The following is a 20330-nucleotide window of genomic DNA, read 5'->3' as shown; positions in this document are numbered from 1 at the left end:
GCACAGTTCATGGTTATTCTGCCAACAAGTTCTCACACATGAGCTGTGGATCTTTGCAGCTCCTCCAGAGGAGGATGGCCATACCTTGGTACCCTTGCAGTTGTGCCAAATGTTTAATATGTCTGGATGATGGATTGAGTGAGCTGTCCTCTGTGAGATGTCCAAGGCTTGTTTTGTAATCTAAGCCTGTTTTAAACTTCTCCACATCTTTCTACCGGACCCGTCTGCCGGGTTCCTTAGTCATCATGATGCTGTTTGTTGCTGGATGTTCTCAAACAAAACCATGAGGCCTTCACACAACAGTTGGATTTATACAGAAATTAAAATGCAAACAGGAGTATTCTAGCTCCTAATTAGGAGAACTCTGCAAGTGATTGGTTATAGTGTGTTTTATCTAAAACTTATTTTTAAAGAATTAAAAAAAAAACGTGTTACTTCTACTTCTATACAATGCACTTCTTTATGTTTGTCACACCAAATCCCAACAGCATACATGAAAACTTGAGGTTGAATGGGACAAAATAGGAATAAAAAAAGAGACCATAAACTGATTGTAATAGAACAGTGCTTCCTATTATATCTTTACTTGAACTGACATTTTTAACTGACAGAAGACACTTTTAATCATTTTCAGCCCATTAGCTAATTTATTTTTCAACATAGTGATTGGTTAAATGAAATGAATGCTCCCTCCTTCATATAAGTTATCTGAGACAGAATTACTGCTTTTCAGAGATTAAAGATACATAGTGTGGTTAAAAAGCTACTCGATCTGACACAGTGGCCTTAATATATCATTTAACTCAGCGGTTTAATTAGAAAAAAGGAGCACGGTAAAGCAAATTTATGCTTCAAATGTTACAAGAGATCAAAAAGAGCACTCACTAGCAGATGATACAGATTCTCTCTGTCACTGAACCCATTTTAATTAACTTAAATGCTGAATTCATAGGTGGGGTCACGAGTCTCTTCAGTTGTTTGTTTTTCTGAGTCAGAATCCACGAAGGTTTGGACCCACTGAGTTAAATCATACAGTATGATTCATGACTTTAAGAGGGGGAAAAAAATCCACCTTTACTATTTGTAATGCCTTCTTTTGTAATTTGTAAGCTAAAGATTTTTTGCTGAAATGCAAGAAGTGGGTTTGCTGTACTTCTAATGTGCAGGCAGGACTGACAAAAGTAAGTTTAACTAATAAAATTTTCAACATTTAAATAATTTGCACCCACCCCCCCCCCAAAAAAAAAGGAAACTCCTGCCAATGTTTGTGTCAAATTAGCATGAATTCCGATTCTGATAAGCGTAAAACATCAGTTTTCCACTTTCTCATCTTTACAAATTTTTCCTCTGACTTTCAGAATGAAGACATTGATCTGGTCATGCGTACGTTTCTGCCCAGACTCTGACCAGAGGGTTGGGGGCTCGGAGGGCGGCTGATGGGGGGTGGGTGGAATGGTGCACACATAACCACATAAACACCTCCCTCTATTGCCCGAGGTATGAAAGGCCGAGGTCAGCTGGTCTCAAGGAAAAGTGAAGAAAGGAATCAAGAGTATTATCCTGAGCATGTGACGCTCGTATTAATGTGTGTGTGTGAGTGAGTGCATGAAATCACACACTTTTTTTCAGAGGACAGCCCCCAAAAACGGCTAAATGAGTAGGCAGAGAGCAGGAGACGGCTGCCTGGTGCGTGAAACAGGGGGTCGAGGGAGGTTTAGAAGCTGCTTACATGGTAGGTTAGAGGATCACCCAAATCTAACATTGATTCTTAAATAATTTTTGCATTTTTCGGCTCATTCTATTTGCTTATTGCTGAGATGTTCTATTGATTTGGTCTGTCTCTGTTTGCTATAACAGAGAAATAACTTCTCGACAGTGAATCTACTAATCAGTGCTTCTTTTCCGTTTCTTGTCAGCTAAAGCTTGGAGAGGCAGCAGGTTCCGTTTCATGGTAACATCTCCTCTGTGTTTGAGACCGAAGCGTCTTTTTCATCATGAGGAACCTGCTTGGGTCCGTTGTTCTGCTGCACCTCATGGGGGTCTGTTTATCCCAGTTCCCTCGCCCCTGTGCCAACTCCGAGGGGCTTCGAACCAAAGAGTGCTGTCCGGTTTGGGAAGGAGACGGCTCGCCCTGCGGGGCCCTGTCTGGTCGCGGGTTCTGCACCGAGGTTCTGGTCTCAGATGAGCCCAACGGGCCACAGTACCCGCACGCCGGGATCGACGACAGAGAGCGCTGGCCCTTGGCTTTCTTCAACCGGACGTGTCGCTGTGCCGGAAACTACGGGGGGTTCAACTGCGGAGAATGCAGGTTTGGGTACTGGGGAGCAAACTGCGCTCAGTACAGAGAGTCGGTGCGCAGGAACATCATGACCATGTCCACCGTCGAGCAGCAGAAGTTCATCTCTTACCTCAACCTGGCCAAAAACACCATCCACCCTGACTACGTCATCTCCACGGCGACGAGATCCGAGATGGGGGAAAACGGGGAGAACCCCATGTTCTCTGACATCAACACCTACGACCTGTTTGTCTGGATACACTACTACGTCTCCAGAGACACCTTCTTGGGGGGGCCGGGCAACGTGTGGAGAGACATCGACTTTGCCCACGAATCCGCGGCATTCCTGCCCTGGCACCGAGTCTTCCTGCTTCACTGGGAGAACGAGATCAGGAAGATTACGGGGGATTTTAACTTCACCATTCCCTACTGGGACTGGAGGAACGCCGAGTCCTGCGAGGTGTGCACCGACGCGCTGATGGGCGGACGCAACTCCCTCAATCCCAACCTCATCAGCCCTGCTTCTGTCTTCTCCTCGTGGAAGGTAGGGGAAATCTGTCTTACGCTGATCCATTCCTGGGGAAACAATTACTGCAGATGTAAAGAGAATGAACACTCCTATTTTTCCTACTTAATTCAATTCCCTAATCGCACAGAAAAATCCTTTAGTTGGACGTTTTGTTGAAATCATTCAAGATTTATAGTCAATTAACCAGTAAGACCTAAAAAAGATGAATTTAAAATATTTCTTCCTACATCAGAGACAGAGGATCAAAGACAGCATGTTTTTTGTTTTTTTTAGCCTCGAAGACATTCACTTTTTGCTTTTTTACCTATCGATAAAATCAATATCGCTCGGCTATTTAGAGAACACATGCAGCTGCTCTTAATGTGACAACTCCTGCACACTGACATTGTTTTAAGTAGCACTTGTGTCTGCATATGCTGTGGTGTAGGTGATCTGCACGCAGCCCGAGGAGTACAACAACCGAGAGGCCTTGTGCAACGCCACTGGAGAGGGTCCACTGTTGCGTAATCCGGGCAGCCACGACAGCAACCGCGTGCCCAGACTTCCCACGGCAGCTGATGTGGACTTCGCCGTGGGCCTTCCCGAGTACGAGACGGGAAACATGGACCGATTCGCCAACATGAGCTTCAGAAACGTCCTGGAGGGTAAACATGCAAACATTTCTCTTCACACTCCCGTGAGTTAAACACCTACTCTAAATGCCTGCTGTGTTACGTGCCGTGGAAAAGGACGGAAGGCGGCACAGAAAAGTAAAATATGTAGGAGGGCAGAGTGTTTATCGCTGAAAGACAAAGGTCATTTAGTGAAAGAGCGTTGTCCAGTTTCACGTGGCACAAACATAAACTTGGAAACATTAAGTAAAACAGAAAGGCTGTGGAATAAAATGTGTGCAACGAGAAGCAGATGTTTGAATTACGTATCCAAGTAAATGTCATTTTAAAATATTCTTTTAGTCCTGTTGGGACATGATTTTATACATGGGGAATCATGCTTGTGTTTGTCTTAAGAATGGACACTAACATGGTATCAAACTCATTTGGCCAGCAGCTGGAGATAAATCTTCAAATTTTGTTACATTTATGTGGGAAAAGTTTGTTTAAGTTTGTTTAGGAATCAGTCTATTCATGTCAATTGCCCCCTTCTGTTTTAATAATTGTTTATTAGCCTAAATCAATGAGCAACCAGTCGCAGCTCTTGTGTTTGTACGTATAATGAAAAGGGTTTTCATTATATGTACTAGACCAACCTGGACCAATTGAGTGATTGTATAACTTCCTATCTTGGTAAATCATGAATTAACTGATTAATTTCAATCTTTTGCACAGTTTCACCAGCCACGCCCAGGCACGATTACCGCCAGACCAGCAGAATTATGAAATCACTTAAACAGAACCTGTCTGACAAAAGGAAGTAGGCTAAAAGATCTCACAAAGCAAAATATCATGTCTTGAGCTAAGGAAGTTCAAGCACAGATAAAAAAAAAACAGTTATTGAAATTGATTAGCATGGAAAGGGAAATTACACAGCCATTTCTGAGGCTTTAGGATTACTTTAGGACAGACCACAGTGAGAGCCATTTTTCACCAAAGGAGAGAACATGGACCAGTGGTGAACCACATTTAGAGCTGACCGACTCATCTTCAGCAATCATGAACATCTAAAGCGCTGCAAGCTTCTCTTGCCTCATTTAAAGACAGTGTTCTTAATTCAACAATAAGAACAGGACTGGGCAAAAATGGTCAAAACCACTGCAGGCTTGCCTCAAATTTGCCAAAAAACAAAAACATGTTGATAATCCTCAAGACTTTTGGGGAAATATTTTGTACTGACCGTCAAAGACAATGGTTGTATGGAGTTGGATTAGGATCACAAAGTTTGTTTGAAAAGGAAAACAATTTGAAACTCAAAAAAAGTTCAAAACTATCTTTCAGATTCATTTTTTTTTTTTAACCTTCCAGATTTCTTTGCAGTTTCAAACTTTTGGCCCTGTTTTAGCATGGGGGCGGTGCTTCAGGGGTGTGGACTCATGAATGACAGCAGGAACTGACAAAAACTGGGAAAAATAGTTTTCAAATTTTTCAAATATTTTTGTTCTTGTTGTTTTGTTTAGTTTTGCGAGTTGGATTTTTTTGGTTTCAAATATTTTTTCAGTTTCAATTTCTTTTTCTAACAAACTTTACTACCCCAATTCAGCTCCATATGGTAACTTTGTCACATTTTAGCGCAAAAACCAATAAGTTTTTAAAGTAGAACTGCAAGCAGTCATCAATCGGGTTCCCAGGTCCCATGGCCCACCAACCCAGCAAATGTCTAGAATTGGACCTGAAAGCATATTTGATGTCTGTCAGGGTTACTTAATAGCATGATATATACATTTTAATACAATTGTAATTCAGTTCAGGATTATCAGGCCTTCTAAGAACATTACAGACAGCTTTGAATGGGAAGCTTCAGGTTTCCCACATTCTTTTAAAAACAACTCTCTTAAAGTGAAACAGTCTGGTGACTTTAAATTACATTTAAGGATGAATAGTAAGACCTTACTACTGTACATCCATTCAACTCTGTCAAAATATCAAAGACATCAAAACTTCCTCCCACTGTAGCTTTCCAGGTTTTCATAAATACCTGCTATTCATCTTGCCTTCTGAAGGCCTTTCAGATGGTTCAGTGTGTCTGCTGTGGGGGAGAATAACCTTCTGTAGTGTTAGACTGTGTCTTTGCATAGCTTTGTATGCACAAACCAAATAATGCATTTGCTATACTTCCACTGTTCCCTAATATTTTTCACAAAGTCCATTCCATCTGGCCTACACTAATTTTATTTTTATTTATTTTTTTGCATTTTTTCTTTATTTAACCGTTATCTCTAACTCTTACTCCCATTTGTGCTGAGCCCTGCAGGATTTGCGAGCCCAGAGACAGGCCAAGCAGTGCCAGGCCAGAGCACCATGCACAACTCCCTGCACGTCTTCATGAACGGCTCCATGTCCTCCGTCCAGGGTTCAGCCAACGACCCCGTGTTCCTGCTGCACCATGCCTTCATTGACAGGTAAACCAGGCGCAAGGCGCAGCATTTAGAGGCCAAGCCGCATCATTTATCGATGGAGGATGCTGACAGCTATCTGATTGAACAATCCACCAAGTTTTCTTCACTTTTGGATCTTGCATTTTGTCCTTTGTAGCATTTTTGAGCGCTGGCTTAGGACCCACCAGCCTCCCCGGAGCAGCTACCCAAGAGCCAACGCCCCCATTGGCCATAATGCCGGCTACTACATGGTACCTTTCCTGCCCCTCTACAGAAACGGAGACTACTTCCTGTCCAACAAGGCGTTGGGATATGAGTATGCTTACCTGTTGGATCCAGGTCAGGGCATAACGTCAAACATGTCGACTGCATTTTGTTTTCTGGCATCTTTTTGCCCCCTAGTTGCATTTAATTTCCTCTGCCTCTCCACAGGCCAGAGGTTTGTGCAGGAGTTTCTGACCCCCTACTTGCAGCATGCCCAGGAAATCTGGCAGTGGCTGCTGGGGGCCGGGATCCTGGGAGCTTTGATCGCTTCGATTATTGCCGCTTTGCTTGTCGTCGGAAGGAGGAGGTGGAAGCGGAACCAGAGAAAGAAGAGGGCATCGAGCTACGGAGAGAGGCAGCCACTGCTGCAGAGCAGCTCAGAGGAAGGCTCATCGTCGTACCAAACCACTCTTTAACCAAAAGCAGACATTATCCAAACAGCTGCACGCGAATGTTCAAACTATTCAGGACTTAACTGTGTTAAAAAAAAAGGCCAATCAGATGCAACACAAGGCAACTTGCGATGAATTTGGCAATAGATGCAGGTAGAGATGAGCCAGTAAAGCTTCATAGAAGAGAGCAAAACACATATTTCCCACCTTACCTGATTTATGTGAGCAGAGTCGTTGACTTTCAGAGAGCTGCACTTAAAACATACTGATTATCTTTACTCACTCGTGATGGCACATCACATTTGAACGTTTTTCTCAGTAACTTGAACTGTTATTTATCTCATACTTTTTTATCATTTCCAAAACAGTAAGAGTAATTCTGTTTACATGAAACATGTAGGGTGTCAAAACTTTAACTTCACTGAATGGGGCCGCCTTTAAATGTTAAATGTCTCCGATGCTGCTAAAGGACAACTTCAGGTCTGGTACCGTTTGCTCAGACTGTTGAAGGTTATGAACGTCACGTGGATTTCCTCCTTATGCTTAGCTATTACAATCGTGAAGAGCAAACACCCTCTCTAGGTCTTGTTGAGCTAAGAAACTGAAGTCCAGCCTGCTTTTCTGCATATAATTTCAAATCGGCATCTTCTCTGTGCAAGCATTTCGGAGAAACTCCAAACTACGCCTGGCCAAAAATGTGCCAAGTCTGTCTTGTGATCATGATGCACCTCTGCACTCTTCTATAGTGGTGAGAAATAAATCCCAACCCAGGTTTTGCGAGTTCACAATGGTGCTAAAGTATGGTGCAATAAAATGTTTTATCTTACAAAAGCAAATAAAGTGTTGGATTAAGACCCAAATGAATCACGAGTCGTATTAATGTTAAACTTGTTCTTTCCGTGATTTAATGCATTGAAAATACGCAACAATTTTTCTCCCAGAGATGATTGCTCATTTGAAATGGTAAGACTGTAATGCCGATAAGTAGTATTTTATCATTTAGTTGCTGCAGAGTGCTTTAAAGAGTTTTTTAAACCTCATCTTACAGCTTGTGTCACAGACTTGTTTTTCATTATCAGTTCACTTTCATTTGGTTTCAAGTGTCAGATTACAGATTTGTAGCAATCAAAGTGTGTGCTGTTGGCAGAGAAACTGTCACAAACTGATCTCAGGTTACATAACAATACACACAAACTGAATTAGACTACAAAAAATTAAAATAACCTTTGAGTTTTTACTTTCCATTATTCTTGAAAATAGAAGTTGCCTCAGCACAGAAATGGATAATTTAATATTTTTACATGTTTTTCAGGAACTTTTAACTACATTGTGAGACTAAAAAAACTTTAGAAGCTAAAATTCTCCTAACAAAAACAAAAGTACTTTTTAAACGAACTTGAGACCAGAAGTTTACATACACAGTGTAGAAAGGCAAAATTTTTCTCATTGTCAGACATTAATTCAATTCAAGTATACTTTATTAATCCCAAAGGAAAATTAAACAATTTAACTTAGATTACTTGAAATTTGACAATTTCCAGATGCCTCATATTCAAAGTTCATCTGCTCAAATAATAACATACAAGTATAAAACAACACGGGGATGTCCAGACAAGGTATTCTTGAAGTTCTGCGTCCCAGACATTAACGAGTTTTTGTGTGAAGCGTGCGCCTCAACCCCAGAATAAAAGCAAAATACCTTGTGAAGATGTGACCGAAGCTGGAATCAAGTTATTATTTTCAGGGATATACTCCAAGTCCTGTACTGACATGGGCTGAAACGCCACTCAGGGAAGAAGAAGGGAGCCTTCCAACCGAACCATGATCCTGATCATACCTCCAAATTATATACAAAGTGGTCTAAAGACAACAAAGTTGATCATTTGGGGTGGTTGGACACATAACACTGATCTCAATGTACTGAATGTACTGGATGGATACCCAAACTTTACACCATTTAATAGGCAACTCTCGTAAATACTAAAGCTATATATGTAGCCTTCTAAATAAAATAAATTAAAATACCTTTGGTTATGCAAAGTGACTTCAAAACAGGCAAAGTTTATTTTGATTGAATGACGAGTAAATATTTGACTTCTTATACAGTGTATGTCGACTTGTGGCTTCACCTGGAAACATCTTTATTTTGCTATATAGGCAACATTTAAATACATGTACTCCTTGTATACCGGAAAAGAAATACTGACCTAAATCTTAAAAACACACCGCAAGCACTCATAAGTATAACTTAATAAAAAAAATCCTCCTAATTGCTCTAAACATTTCATTGACAAGAAAAAAATTTTTTTTAAAAAAACAGACTGATTGGATTTGTAGTGAAGGCCCCTCTAGGCCATTTGTGATGGTATCTCTTTGGTGCACAATGAGCCCAGAATAACAGAGGAGTGACAAAGTGAAGAGATAAGACCGGATAATGTGACAACTGCTTTTTAGCTGCTTCTCATGGAAATCCTTCAGATTTTAACGTGACATCTTCCTAGGGTTTATACCAAGCAGTCTACGCAGAGCCGACCTCATGCACCCTTGTTCTTATTAGCTTCAACATTTATTTTAAACTAAGGGTGTCCTGATGCAACTTCAATCGCTGGATCAAATCCCAGTTTAAGCATTTTTGAATGAATGGCATTATATGCAACTACTGCGCAGAACTACACAGCATATCTGTAGTGTTGAACTATTTCTTTTTAAATCTGAGCAGTTCTGAAGCCCCCTGAAATTTTGGCAATTCTGCTGCGTTTTAAGGCAAACAACAGCACCAATATAATGGCAAAAAAATAAAAATAAAAAAAATAAAACTCGTGTTCAGCGAAGGGAATACTAACAAAACAAGGAACATAAACAGGGTTTTGCTGAGATGTCAACTAAATAAATTGGACTGATTTGAATAATTTGATTTCACTGATGGAGAGAATAGCTCTGCTTTAAGAAAATGCCTGTATGAGACTGAGAATGAATCTCCCACATCCGTATTGTGTCTAAAAATGGTGATTTGTGGGACATTATGCAGAAGAATGTTATTTCTCCACGATGCTTACAAGTGATAAATCATTAGCAGTCACCCTAAGACTGACTGCTGTGGAAGTGCAAATGACTTTATCGATTTCTTCGTTTTTTTGTGTCACACTTAACTGCATACATCTTTAGAATAAAAAATACATTAACTAAAAATTAACAATTTTCAAATTATAAATTTCCTTATTAGGGAAGATGCCATCCAATCCAACCTATGTGAAAAATAAATGCTGTCAGGTATTATGAATCTCTGTTTTTGAGCATGAACAGCCCGTTTAAGTTTTGGACAGCTTTCTTTCTTTAATGAATGAAATCGGCATTTGAAAACAGCACCTTTTGTGTACTCAGGTTGTCGTTTTCTGTACTTACTCTTAAGCTTGACCAAAAACAGAAGAATTCTGTGAGGGGGCAAATATCGATTTGCTGTAAGAACCGAGTTTCTCTGAACCTCCGCACGGGAACTAGACACAAACAAAACAAGATTATCAAGGCTTCTTGTGGCATAAGATATCCATTAAGTATGCTAAATTAATAATAACAGAAACATAAATCCTGAGGTGAACAAAGACTGGAAGCAGACAGCACTACAGCAACATGTTGAAACAGACCTTTTTGGATACCAGCCTGGAGTGAAGTAATCACTCAGCGAAGTCTGACCAACACTGACCTGGGACTCAGCTCCTCTGGTTATCCCATCTCCATCTACCCTGAGTTTGATCCTCTCTGATGGCTCGCCGTGCCTTTTGGTTTTGGCTGAAGCTACTTCCTCACATCTCTCTGAACATCTATCAGTGTATTTGGTGAGAGACTGGGAGCCTCGCCTATCGCATATTTGAAGTATTTACACAGACGACACTGGCCGCTAAACCTCGGCTCTGGGTCAGAAATTGCTAAGTATCTTGCAGCATTTTCACCGCACTGTTTGCATGAGAGCAACCTGTGTCCTCCCTGAGTGATTGCACTTGGAAGAATGGACTCCCTCTGGTTTTAGAGATCTTCTGGCAGGTTTAGTGCGAGGTCGTTCTCACACCAGAATCCAACGTGAGGAAAATAAAGATCTCCACAGAGGGGTTGCGTCAAACCTCGAGAAGAACACGAGATCGCTCGGAGCGCGCACTCTGAGCATGAGGCTTCTGCTTCATGTTGACACAATCACATGCTGGACGTCGGGCTGATCTTTGTCTGGGAGTTTTTGGATCGTCTCTTTAATGCCAAATGACTCCTGACAGGGAGAGATTCCTAAGGTATTGAGGAGTGAACTTCAGATAAAGAGCTTCCTGCCCTAAGATGAATGAAAAAATCCCTCCATTCAGTCCAGCCAGCCGAGACGTTCAATCAGCTGAACGACTCCTTGTTGAATTCAAAGGTTGTCCCACATGATCGGGCTGAGTTGCACAGCTTGTGGAGAGTCCTGGAGATGCCTTTTGGTCCGCAACAGAACACTCCCACTCGCTTTCTGAAAACCAAAGGAAGGAAAGGCTTTCAGGTGGAACGGCGTTGCTTCTTAAGACAAAGAATTGGCTCTTCAGTCACCGCTCCTCCTGTACTCACTGTTTGTTGCTTCTTCCGATCTCATCCAGGAGCAGCTTCCACCTGGGCCGACCTACCAGCAACCTCGACGCAAGCGGGCGGAACCGCTCTTCGGACATGCTCTGAACAAAAATAAAATAAAATAAAAAGAAGAAGTAAAACAAAACAAATTGTTCTCCTGAAGGCGCTTTAGAAACAACTGTTCAAATCGAAGGAAGATAAGCAGAAACACAAAGTTTTATTCAAATCAAGTTTAAATTAAATTTTCTTGGTGCATTTATGGACCCCACAAACAAATTCTGCTAAGAAAAAGCCTCTATATTTCGTGCACTTTAAAAACATTTACCGTCTTCCATTTAATAAGAGCAGCAAGAAGAAAGCCATTAGAGACAGAAAGCTACGAGTTTAAAAACAAGCCATGCAAAAGACACAGCAAAACGTGTGGACACAGGTGCTCAGGTCACGTGATGTAAAAATTTAAACTTAATAGTCTACATGGAAAAAATGTAGTGTACGGGCGAAAACAAAAGCTCCTCCACATAACCATGAACACAGCCGACGCACTCAGATACAAGGTGGTGGCAGCATCGTGCATTTGGGACGCTTCACTAGGTAGAGGGGAAACTGCTCAGAGGAAGAGGAAATCCTTATTTGGTAGTAGGGCTGGGCGATATGGCTTTGAAATAAAACCTCCAACTTTATTATACTAAATTGCTAAATTGGATTTATTGATTGTTTCTCCACTTTGTTTCACAAAAACAAATTACAGAAATAATTTTGGAAAAAAAAAATCATCTCATCTTGGAGTTGACTTCAATTCCAAACGCAACTAAATACAAGCTGTTAATTAAAGTGACTCTTCTTAGGGTAAAAAAGAAAAAGTTTCCTCTTCAGAGTATTTTGACTATATATTTTCTTAAATATATTCAGTCGACATTGCCATTACCAAGACATCTTCTCTTTTCAGGACTGATATAGTGCAGAGTATAGTATATAATGTAGTTTCATGAAAGGCCAAGGAGAGCATTGGGGAAAAAATATCTTAATCTTCCAAAAATGAAATCTTCATAAATTGCAGATTTAAAATTAATTGATAAAATCAATTCATCGCCCAGCCCTACTTGGTGGTCCACACAGCTCAGATTTAGCTCCATTCCTCCAACTGCTCTGTAACTGAATTTGATTTGCCTCTGGCATGTTGTTGATGACAAATGTTTTGTTTGTGCACAATGAGTATAAATATATTTAAAAGATATTAAAGCAGGGGTCTCCAAAGTGCAGCCCAGGGGCCCTTTGCAACCCTTGGAATCATTTTGTGAGACCCCCTGACCAAAGTTCAAGAATGGCACAAATCTGCCCCTTCAGGAAATAGAGCCGATACAGAATGACACTTTTTGAGATTGTTCTTTTCTACTTTATTTAATTCAAATATTGCAGGTGTTATTTATTGCTGAGCAGGTTAAATAGAAAATAATTCACAGCTAAATTATATTTAGCTTTTAATTATGGACCCCAGTACTTTTAACTTGGCAATTTAGGCTCACAGTGGGAAACGTTTGGACACCACTCTATTAAAGTATAAATGCCCTGAAAAAGATCCCAGCACCCCCTGATGGCCACAAACAAAAAAATCATCTCATATACGCTGTATGGCCAAATTTATTAGCTCACCCATCCAAATAATGGAAATCAGGTGTTGCATTCACTTGAATGGCCACCGTGTATAAACTGAAGCACCTAGACATGCAGAATAGAAACATTTGTGAAGAAAGTCCAGTCGTGAAATTTCCTCACTCTTAAATATTCCACAGTCAGCTGTCAGCGATTGGGAACAACAGCATCTTAGCAATGAAGTGGATAGCCACATAAACCGATGGAGGAGCGGAGGCTGAGGCACATAGAGAGCAGCTTTCTGTGGAGTCAATCGGTACAGACCTCCAAACGTCTTGTGGCCTTCAGATTAGGTCAAGATTAGTGCAATGGACCTCGCCAGATTATTGACTGTCTCGTGTCAGCAGAAGTTCAGCGTTTCCTTTCCATGCTCTCTGGTGCTTTTGTTTTCAACCTTGTTCCGTGACCATGGATTTACCCCTTTGCCTTGCTCTGGACAGATCTCCACTGCAGATCTGATATCTGGACATCAAACCTCGCTCTGCCTCTTGACTACCGATTATCGCCTAAACCCTGAGGAGGTATCACCTCACCTGCCTCTCTGTGAATGACCATTGTTTGAACATTAACATTAGTTTTTGGACGCTGGATAGCGGATAATTGGTGTCTCAGACTGAAGAGGAGGGCTCCATTGATCGTGACTAGACGGACTCTCTGTGCTCCTAATCGCCAACCATCTCTGACGTCACCACAGCTGCTGCTCTGCCTGCCGTAAAGCGCTGCAGATTAGTAGCAGTGAACATTTCGGGTCCCTTTTGTCACCAACTCATCCCAGTCACCACGCTCTTCTCTCTTCCCACAGAGTTTTGCACGACGAGCCGAATTCATGAGCCGTTTCATTGATTCTGTTTCAATTGAACTCTTTCACTGTAACTTTCGCTCATGTGTTGTGGCTGAATTTCCAGGTCCTCAGAGTGATTCGTGACATGGGGGTTGCTTACCAGGAGCTGGGCCTGACACCTTAGTTCCAGGGAAAGAAACCCCGAACGCTTCAGCATACCAAAGGATTCTGGACCTCTCCATGCTCGCTACTTTGTGGGAACAGTTCAGAGATGGCCCCCTTCCTCTTCGAACAGAGAGCCATGCCTTCTCACCCAACATCAGTGTCTGACCTCTAGAATGTACTTCTGGAAGAAGGGTCAGAAATCCCATTCAAAATACTCCAGAACCTTGTGGACAGCCTTCCCAGAAGAATTAAAGCCATAACAGCTGCTAAGGGTAAACCAACGTCATGTTAAACCCTTGGGATTAAGAACAGGATGTCACTTAAGCTCATATGCAAGCCAAGACAGGCGAGTGAATATTTTTGGCAATGTAGTGTGTGTATATTTTTATTTTTGTGCTTAAAAAGCTTGAAAATTATGGCGAACAAACAAAACTCTGCAGCATAATAGAAACGGACACTATTCTGCTGGACTCCCAAAACTTTGCAGCGATCTGTCAAAATGACTGCCTCTGTTAAGCGAACAATTTGTAAAAGTATGTCTTTGTCTTTGTATGTTGTGGAGTTTATCGGCAGAAGATTAGAAGAGCTGAGACCCACAAGCTGTGAAACTCGGCTTGAGTTCATTTGCACAAGACAAAGCTTAGGGCGAGACGTCTTTATGCTCAGCACTATGCAGCGCTTTTTTTCTCCCCTCTGTAACCCGACCTCGAGGGAGGTCACCTCCACCGCCTGTTACGGGTCAAGAGCTTTCGGTCAACACGGAGTAACGAAGCAAACAAAAGTGTTATCCGATTTCCTGTCTGCATGTGGGCTTGTCTTGGAAGAAAAGAGAGAAAAAAAAAAAATCTCACACAGCTGTTTCTCTATGCGGCGTCAAAGTCTGAACACGCCACAAACCAGGAAGACTGGAACTGTTGCAGGCTATTGTTGAAAGCAAGTCAGTAAAACTTAAGCTTTCATTAAGAGGCTATTTGGGTCTGGTATGTGGTGTTACGTTGTGTGCTAAAGTCACCTGACCTGTGAAACAGGAAGCCATTGTGGGGAGAAAAAAAAAAAAAAAAAAAAGAATGTGCACTCCCCGTCGGGGAATCGAACCCCGGTCTCCCGCGTGACAGGCGGGGATACTCACCACTATACTAACGAGGAGATGGTACAGATAGACACCATAATTGTAGAAATACTAACCAGTCGCATGTCCCGTGAAAAACAGTTGTGTAATCTTCTTTTTTGATTACTAATTTTGAGAATTTTTTGATTACTAATTATAAGAATTATGTTGTCTGTGTGTTTGGAGGCAATATACTAGGAGTAAATTGCCTGATTACTCCCAGTGGCCATGTCATTGAACTGTATCTAAAGGTTTAACCTTTCTACAATGATTTAAAATAGTTCAAACCAATTTTCAGCACCACAGTGGACTATGTTTGAAAAGCACACCAATCTATATGCTCTGTTCTGGTTAAGATAGTAATAAAAAACAGATTTTATAGTAGGGTTTCTATCTTTACATGATAAACACATAATGCACACTGAAGGCTGTCCACAGTTTTATTTTATTTTTATCAGTTATTAAATAAGACGGGCATTCGTTTCGTAATATTTTAGTAAGAGGAAACAATTTAAAATCACATTCAGAGTGAAAGAAGGTTGGAGTTTGTGCTGCAGCTTGTTTCTCTGAGATCTACTGCCCTCTAGTGGGCAAGGTGAGAAAAACACACAGATAAAGTCTAAAGATCAAGTAATGTCTAAGCAACAATAAAATACAGTTAAATTATATTATTTTAAAGGAAAAGTGTGCAGCTGCGGGCCATGCTTACCTGCAGGTCGCCTGCCTGACTAACATAGAGTTTCAGATTAAAGTAGTCCGGTCTGTTCTCCTGCCAAAGCTGATGAAGAAACACAAACGCAGAGATTATTAGATATAATTAAATATATAATACTATGCAAGAGATATAATACTCACTAGTGTATTTTCATTTTTTCATACCGCATAAGAAATACCAAGTGTAAAGTGATGTTATATGTTTCTATTAACTTAAGTTCAGAGTGATTCAAAGTGAACCCTAAGGTTCACAAGTGCTGCAGTTTTTTTTTCTTACATTATTAACCCCTATCCTCTTTTCACTGAATTTATGACATTCGTGCATTTAATAAACCAGGAACAGAGAGTTGGTCCTGACCTTTTGATGAAGGGCGCATAGCAGCTCGGCAAACCAGTAGAATGACTGAAGCTCCCTGCAGACCCACACAAAGTACAGCCTCTGTAACCTGAAGCCCCTCCAGCCATCCCTGGGCGGACCACAGGAGGGAGTAAGATGGACAGAAGCACATGAATACTTGTGATCATCCGCTGCTTTGAATCAGATTTTATTTTCTACAACTCACAGGAGAGCTTGCAGTACACAGGCAAACGGCGTGACACCAATTCCTCCGGCAACACAGAGGCTGACATCGTAGTTGAACACTTCCTCAGACGGACCTCCAAATGGACCATCGATGTAAAGCCTGATCACAAATGTGAACAGAAATACAAACAGAAATACGGCTACTGCAAGGTGTCGACGTAATCGGGGAAGACTGTATTTCAGCGACATCAATCCTTTTAGTCAATAATAAATTTGTTTTCTATTTTTTGTAAACTTTTAAAACAACAAGAAGCACCGGTACGAGGGTTTTTCAACCACACACACAGGAGAAGGCCCTGGCTGCAGTCTTCAGGGTTAGTTGTAGGTGTGCTTATATCAGCTGAGTTTGGCTACTTTCATTGGTCGGCTCTGTCTGAGCTCTCAAAGGTGTACGCAGTCTAAAATATAAGAACACTCCAAGTTACAGGATGAAGGGTCTGGACACTAAGGTTTTGTTGTGAAATAAAGAAGCAATATCTCTGGTTTATGTAATTCATAGACTTTTCCATCCTTTGGCCCAGAGGTAAAAAAAACTAAAGGACCTCTAGGCAGCGCTGGCGACCCACTGTGTGTCACGGCACCATCGTTAAGAGTGACTGCTCGAAACTGATCGCATAATCAGAAAATGTGTAGATAGATTAAAGAAACAAATGCTGTTTGTGGCAGCCCTAATAAAAATATGGAAAACGTAAAGCTAGTGGGAAATTTGTAAAAGGAACACAAACACAACCATAAGTGCTCCTTATACACTTGTGTCAAAACAATTAACACAAAAATCTATTTGCACTTTTAATATTTGCTCACTTGTGCTGTCAAATGCAGAATCTACTGAAAGCCCTGAAACTCGTGTGAGGCCAACCATAATTACCACTTTTGGACAAAGGGGGGCACTGTGGTGCACTTTGTTCAATATTGGGACCTGTCCCATTTTGCTGTCTGTGGACAGCAAATTTGACACCTCAATCTTGCTTCCCCCACTCCTGAGATCTCCTCTGACTATTTAAGGCTGCAGGTTAGAACCCCAACAAAAGATTAAAAACAGCAGAATGAGTGGTTAGCAGGTCCATGACTTCTGACCTCTCTGTGATCCTGAGCCTTCATCTCTAAACTCGTCCAACATTTCATTCTCACAGCCACTGACACACACACAGAAACTTACTTGGGGTATGTCCTCTGTTGCACCATGGGAAGAATCTCCACGTCCATCCTTGGCTGAGGAAGTAGCAGCTGTGTGAAACGCTCTGAGGAGATAACAGGAGAAGCATCCCATTTCATTGTTCTCCACTTTCTTTACAGCATGCCGTCATGGCATATTAAGGGGCCACCAAAAACAAAGCAGCTTCCCTATCTTCTGAAAGGATGTAAGCACGGCTGTGGCCAGCAGCAAGATCAGGCACACGCATGCGCTCCCTAAGGCCATAGCTTCAGCTAAAACCCGCTGTAGTGATCTGGGGGGCAAAGCAGGACTTCTCTTGACACACACGTTTCCCTTTCATTTAAAGCTTCCAGTTTAAAGTGGAAAAAAAATACTATCATCCTCATTTTGAGATTTGTATCTTAAAATAAAAACATGATACTCTGCAACAACAATCCATTGTATGCGCTTGTGACCCTGCGCCTAATCAAGTTTTCCAACGGGACAATAAAACCATGGGAACAATGCTGGGATAAAGTAACACACACATAAAAAGCACATTAAATGCAGCTTTCAGATATGCATCCTCCCTGGAGACAAGTGGAAATCAGTGGGGGTAACATAAACTGCGTTCCATCCGGTGTGTGTGTGTGTGTGTGTGTGTGTGTGTGTGTGTGTGTGTGTGTGTGTGTGTGTGTGTGTGTGTGTGTGTGTGTGTGTGTGTGTGTGTGTGTGTGTGTGTGTGTTACAGTTGGATCGTACCCGTCCAGTCTCCCACGACTCGCAGATGGATGCCGAAAGTCTCCCTGTTGACAGTCGGGCACTGTAAGGAGTTATAGAGTGAATGAAAACCACATGCTGTTAGTTAATGTTTATTATAAAGCAGCAAACACACACACACACACACACGCAAAACATCCAGCTGCCACGTGAGATTTAAACGCGCACACAGCTGAAGAACACTATGCAGCTCAAGGCTGCACCTCTTTTCATTAGATTTAACAACGCACATGAGAGCGCACACAGCCTTATTGTTGCAGCGCTGCCAGCCTCAGGGGTCAGTCTGCTTTCTGTCAGAGTGAGTCTCTAACCTTCTGCCCAAACACCACACAACCACACCAATACAGGTATTCATATCCACTAAGCTTATAGACATTTTATCACAAACACTCACTATGTATTTTAAAGGGATTTTATGTATTGTCACAATTATCATATCCAGAGACTGACATTTTTGTCAAATCTTTTTAGCAAATTAACTCCGGCTCAGCCAACTTTCAATCACATTTAGGTCTAGACTTTGACTAGGCCAGTTAAATACGTAACAAAGCTTTGAGCTAAACCCTTTCAACAATGTTTAGCATTTTTGTCTTGCCGGACAGTGAACTTTCATTCTAATATAAACTCTTTTGTGGCCTTCAACTAACTTTATTCCAGCCTTGTGATGTATCGGCTCTATCCATCTTCCTATTGACTCTTGCCAGCTTCACGGGGATGAATGTCATCCCCAAAATGTGGGGATGACATGCATCTGATGATGCATGTCATCCCCACATTTTGACCCTGCCATAACAATGTTTCCCTGTGCAGATGGTGTGTTTAGGCAAATGTGCTGTGCCAGTTTGTTTTTGTTTTTTTATGTTGGTCAAATTTCATTTTGCATTTTGTTGGAACACAGTATCTTTATCCCCACGTTTGTTGTGTCAGCACATGTACAGAGGCGGGTTGTGTGCAGTGCAAAATATTAGCTGTACTAATGGATCATCTCCTCTGAGCTCAGGAGCTTAGCAGCTCCTCCAGAGTTACCCTGGGCCTCTTGGCTGCTGCTTTGAATGTTGCTCTCCTCTGGCCTTGTAGGATTTAGCTATTGGCCGTGTTTTGTTAGGTTTACCTTGTGATTTTTAACAGTCTTGGTCTATCACATAAAATCTCAATAAAACACATAGAGGTTTACGGTTATAATGTGACAAAATGGGAATAAAAACTTTTGCCAGGCACCGTAACTCTAAATACAGAAATCAAAGAGTCTCTGAGTCCGTGTGCATCAGGGTCAATATAAGCAAAAAGCTATTTCTTTAATCTGTACACAATGTTTTTCTCGTGCAAAGTGAAGCAAATCTGAAACATCAACAAACACAGTGAAACGTAATATCCCCGAACAAGCCTTGCTGCCAATCTAGAGCCACAAAGTGCTCGTTCTTCGCGAGGAAACGGAAAGCTTAGGTACCTGTGAAAACAAGAGCGTGTTTATGCAGACATGTCTGGCGTTGTGTCACGCGTGAGGAATGCATCAAGGTTAGGCACTCTTACCTTCGTCAGCGTGAAGGGGTGGTTCTCAAACGAAGACACACTTGGGCAATTAAGAACAATATACTGGGGAAAAGATAAGGATGGAGAAAACAAGAGGATGAGGGATCGCAGGAAATGTAAGTTCCAAGAAATAATGGAAAATGCACATTACAGTGAGAGCCAAGAAAAATGTAAATATCTGAGAAGCAATAAAAGTAGAATGCTCAGTAATGACAACATGTCAAAGTTCACCTGTCCAGGCCGAGCTTTGAAGTTCTTCTTCAGCATGCGCAGCTCGATGACATTACAAGGGTGCTTGACGACGGTCACTATAGTAACAGGGGCACTACTTCGGATGTAGCGGTACAAACGCTCCACACAGTAGAGGCAGAGGGGACCGGACACCCAGAGCCAAGTCTGTGCACAAATACACAAAGAAAATTAAACTTCCCTGCAGTCAAGCACAACGTTTTAGATCAATTAAACTCGTAAGTAAGCGTTTTTGTTTTTCTTCCATTCTGATAACCCTGTTTCATACAGGTCATGATAGGGAGGAAGAAACAAACACTCATGAAGCAACGTGCTGCATAATAAGCCTGGGAATTAAATAAGCACAAAAAAGATTCTCCAAAGCATTTTCTCTCTCCTGATTTAGACATTTTGCAAATAAAATCATTTTTCTTACGCTAAATGACCTAAAACAGAAAATGTTTAGGGTAATTTTATAGAGTAATTTCTCAAAGCCTAAGTAAAGCCAGGAGTTTACATTGAACTTTAAAAGGGGATTTTATGGCACCCGACGTTGCCTAACAACCACGGGCGAACACATA

General features: G+C 41.5%; 2 protein-coding genes and 1 non-coding gene across 5 annotated transcripts in view; 1 reads left to right on the top strand and 2 right to left on the bottom strand.

Annotated features, from left to right (window-relative positions):
- Positions 1 to 1621: 1621 nt before the first annotated feature.
- tyr (tyrosinase) lies at positions 1622 to 7355 on the top strand. 3 transcript variants are annotated; one of them, XM_036149628.1, is made up of 6 exons: positions 1622 to 1732; positions 1939 to 2822; positions 3235 to 3451; positions 5712 to 5859; positions 5993 to 6174; positions 6268 to 7355. In XM_036149628.1, exons 2-6 carry the CDS (start codon positions 1995 to 1997, stop codon positions 6513 to 6515), a joined length of 1623 nt encoding a protein of 540 aa, XP_036005521.1. In that variant the 5' UTR covers positions 1622 to 1732; positions 1939 to 1994; the 3' UTR covers positions 6516 to 7355. The 3 variants fall into 3 exon arrangements, with proteins under 3 accessions (XP_036005521.1, XP_012714881.2, XP_036005522.1); XM_012859427.3 differs by having other exon boundaries at positions 1625 to 1732; positions 1917 to 2822; XM_036149629.1 differs by having other exon boundaries at positions 1630 to 1732; positions 1936 to 2822.
- Positions 7160 to 20330, bottom strand: part of LOC105923451 (NADPH oxidase 4) — a 31507-nt gene continuing 18336 nt past the window's right edge. The window contains exons 10-18 of the mRNA XM_012859436.3: positions 19753 to 19917; positions 19522 to 19584; positions 17974 to 18034; positions 17236 to 17317; positions 16057 to 16176; positions 15852 to 15960; positions 15489 to 15557; positions 11076 to 11176; positions 7160 to 10980 (exon numbers count right to left, since the gene is read on the bottom strand). Coding sequence (XP_012714890.2) covers positions 10860 to 10980; positions 11076 to 11176; positions 15489 to 15557; positions 15852 to 15960; positions 16057 to 16176; positions 17236 to 17317; positions 17974 to 18034; positions 19522 to 19584; positions 19753 to 19917 — 891 coding nt within the window. The 3' untranslated portion in view covers positions 7160 to 10859. The remainder of the gene's footprint in view (positions 10981 to 11075; positions 11177 to 15488; positions 15558 to 15851; positions 15961 to 16056; positions 16177 to 17235; positions 17318 to 17973; positions 18035 to 19521; positions 19585 to 19752; positions 19918 to 20330) is intronic.
- trnad-guc lies at positions 14746 to 14817 on the bottom strand. The gene has a single exon. It is a non-coding gene; the product is annotated as a tRNA-Asp (tRNA).

The sequence above is a fragment of the Fundulus heteroclitus genome, chromosome 18 (genome assembly GCF_011125445.2).
Source record: "Fundulus heteroclitus isolate FHET01 chromosome 18, MU-UCD_Fhet_4.1, whole genome shotgun sequence".
Lineage (NCBI taxonomy): Eukaryota > Metazoa > Chordata > Actinopteri > Cyprinodontiformes > Fundulidae > Fundulus > Fundulus heteroclitus.
This window is presented reverse-complemented; position numbering and strand designations above follow the sequence as displayed.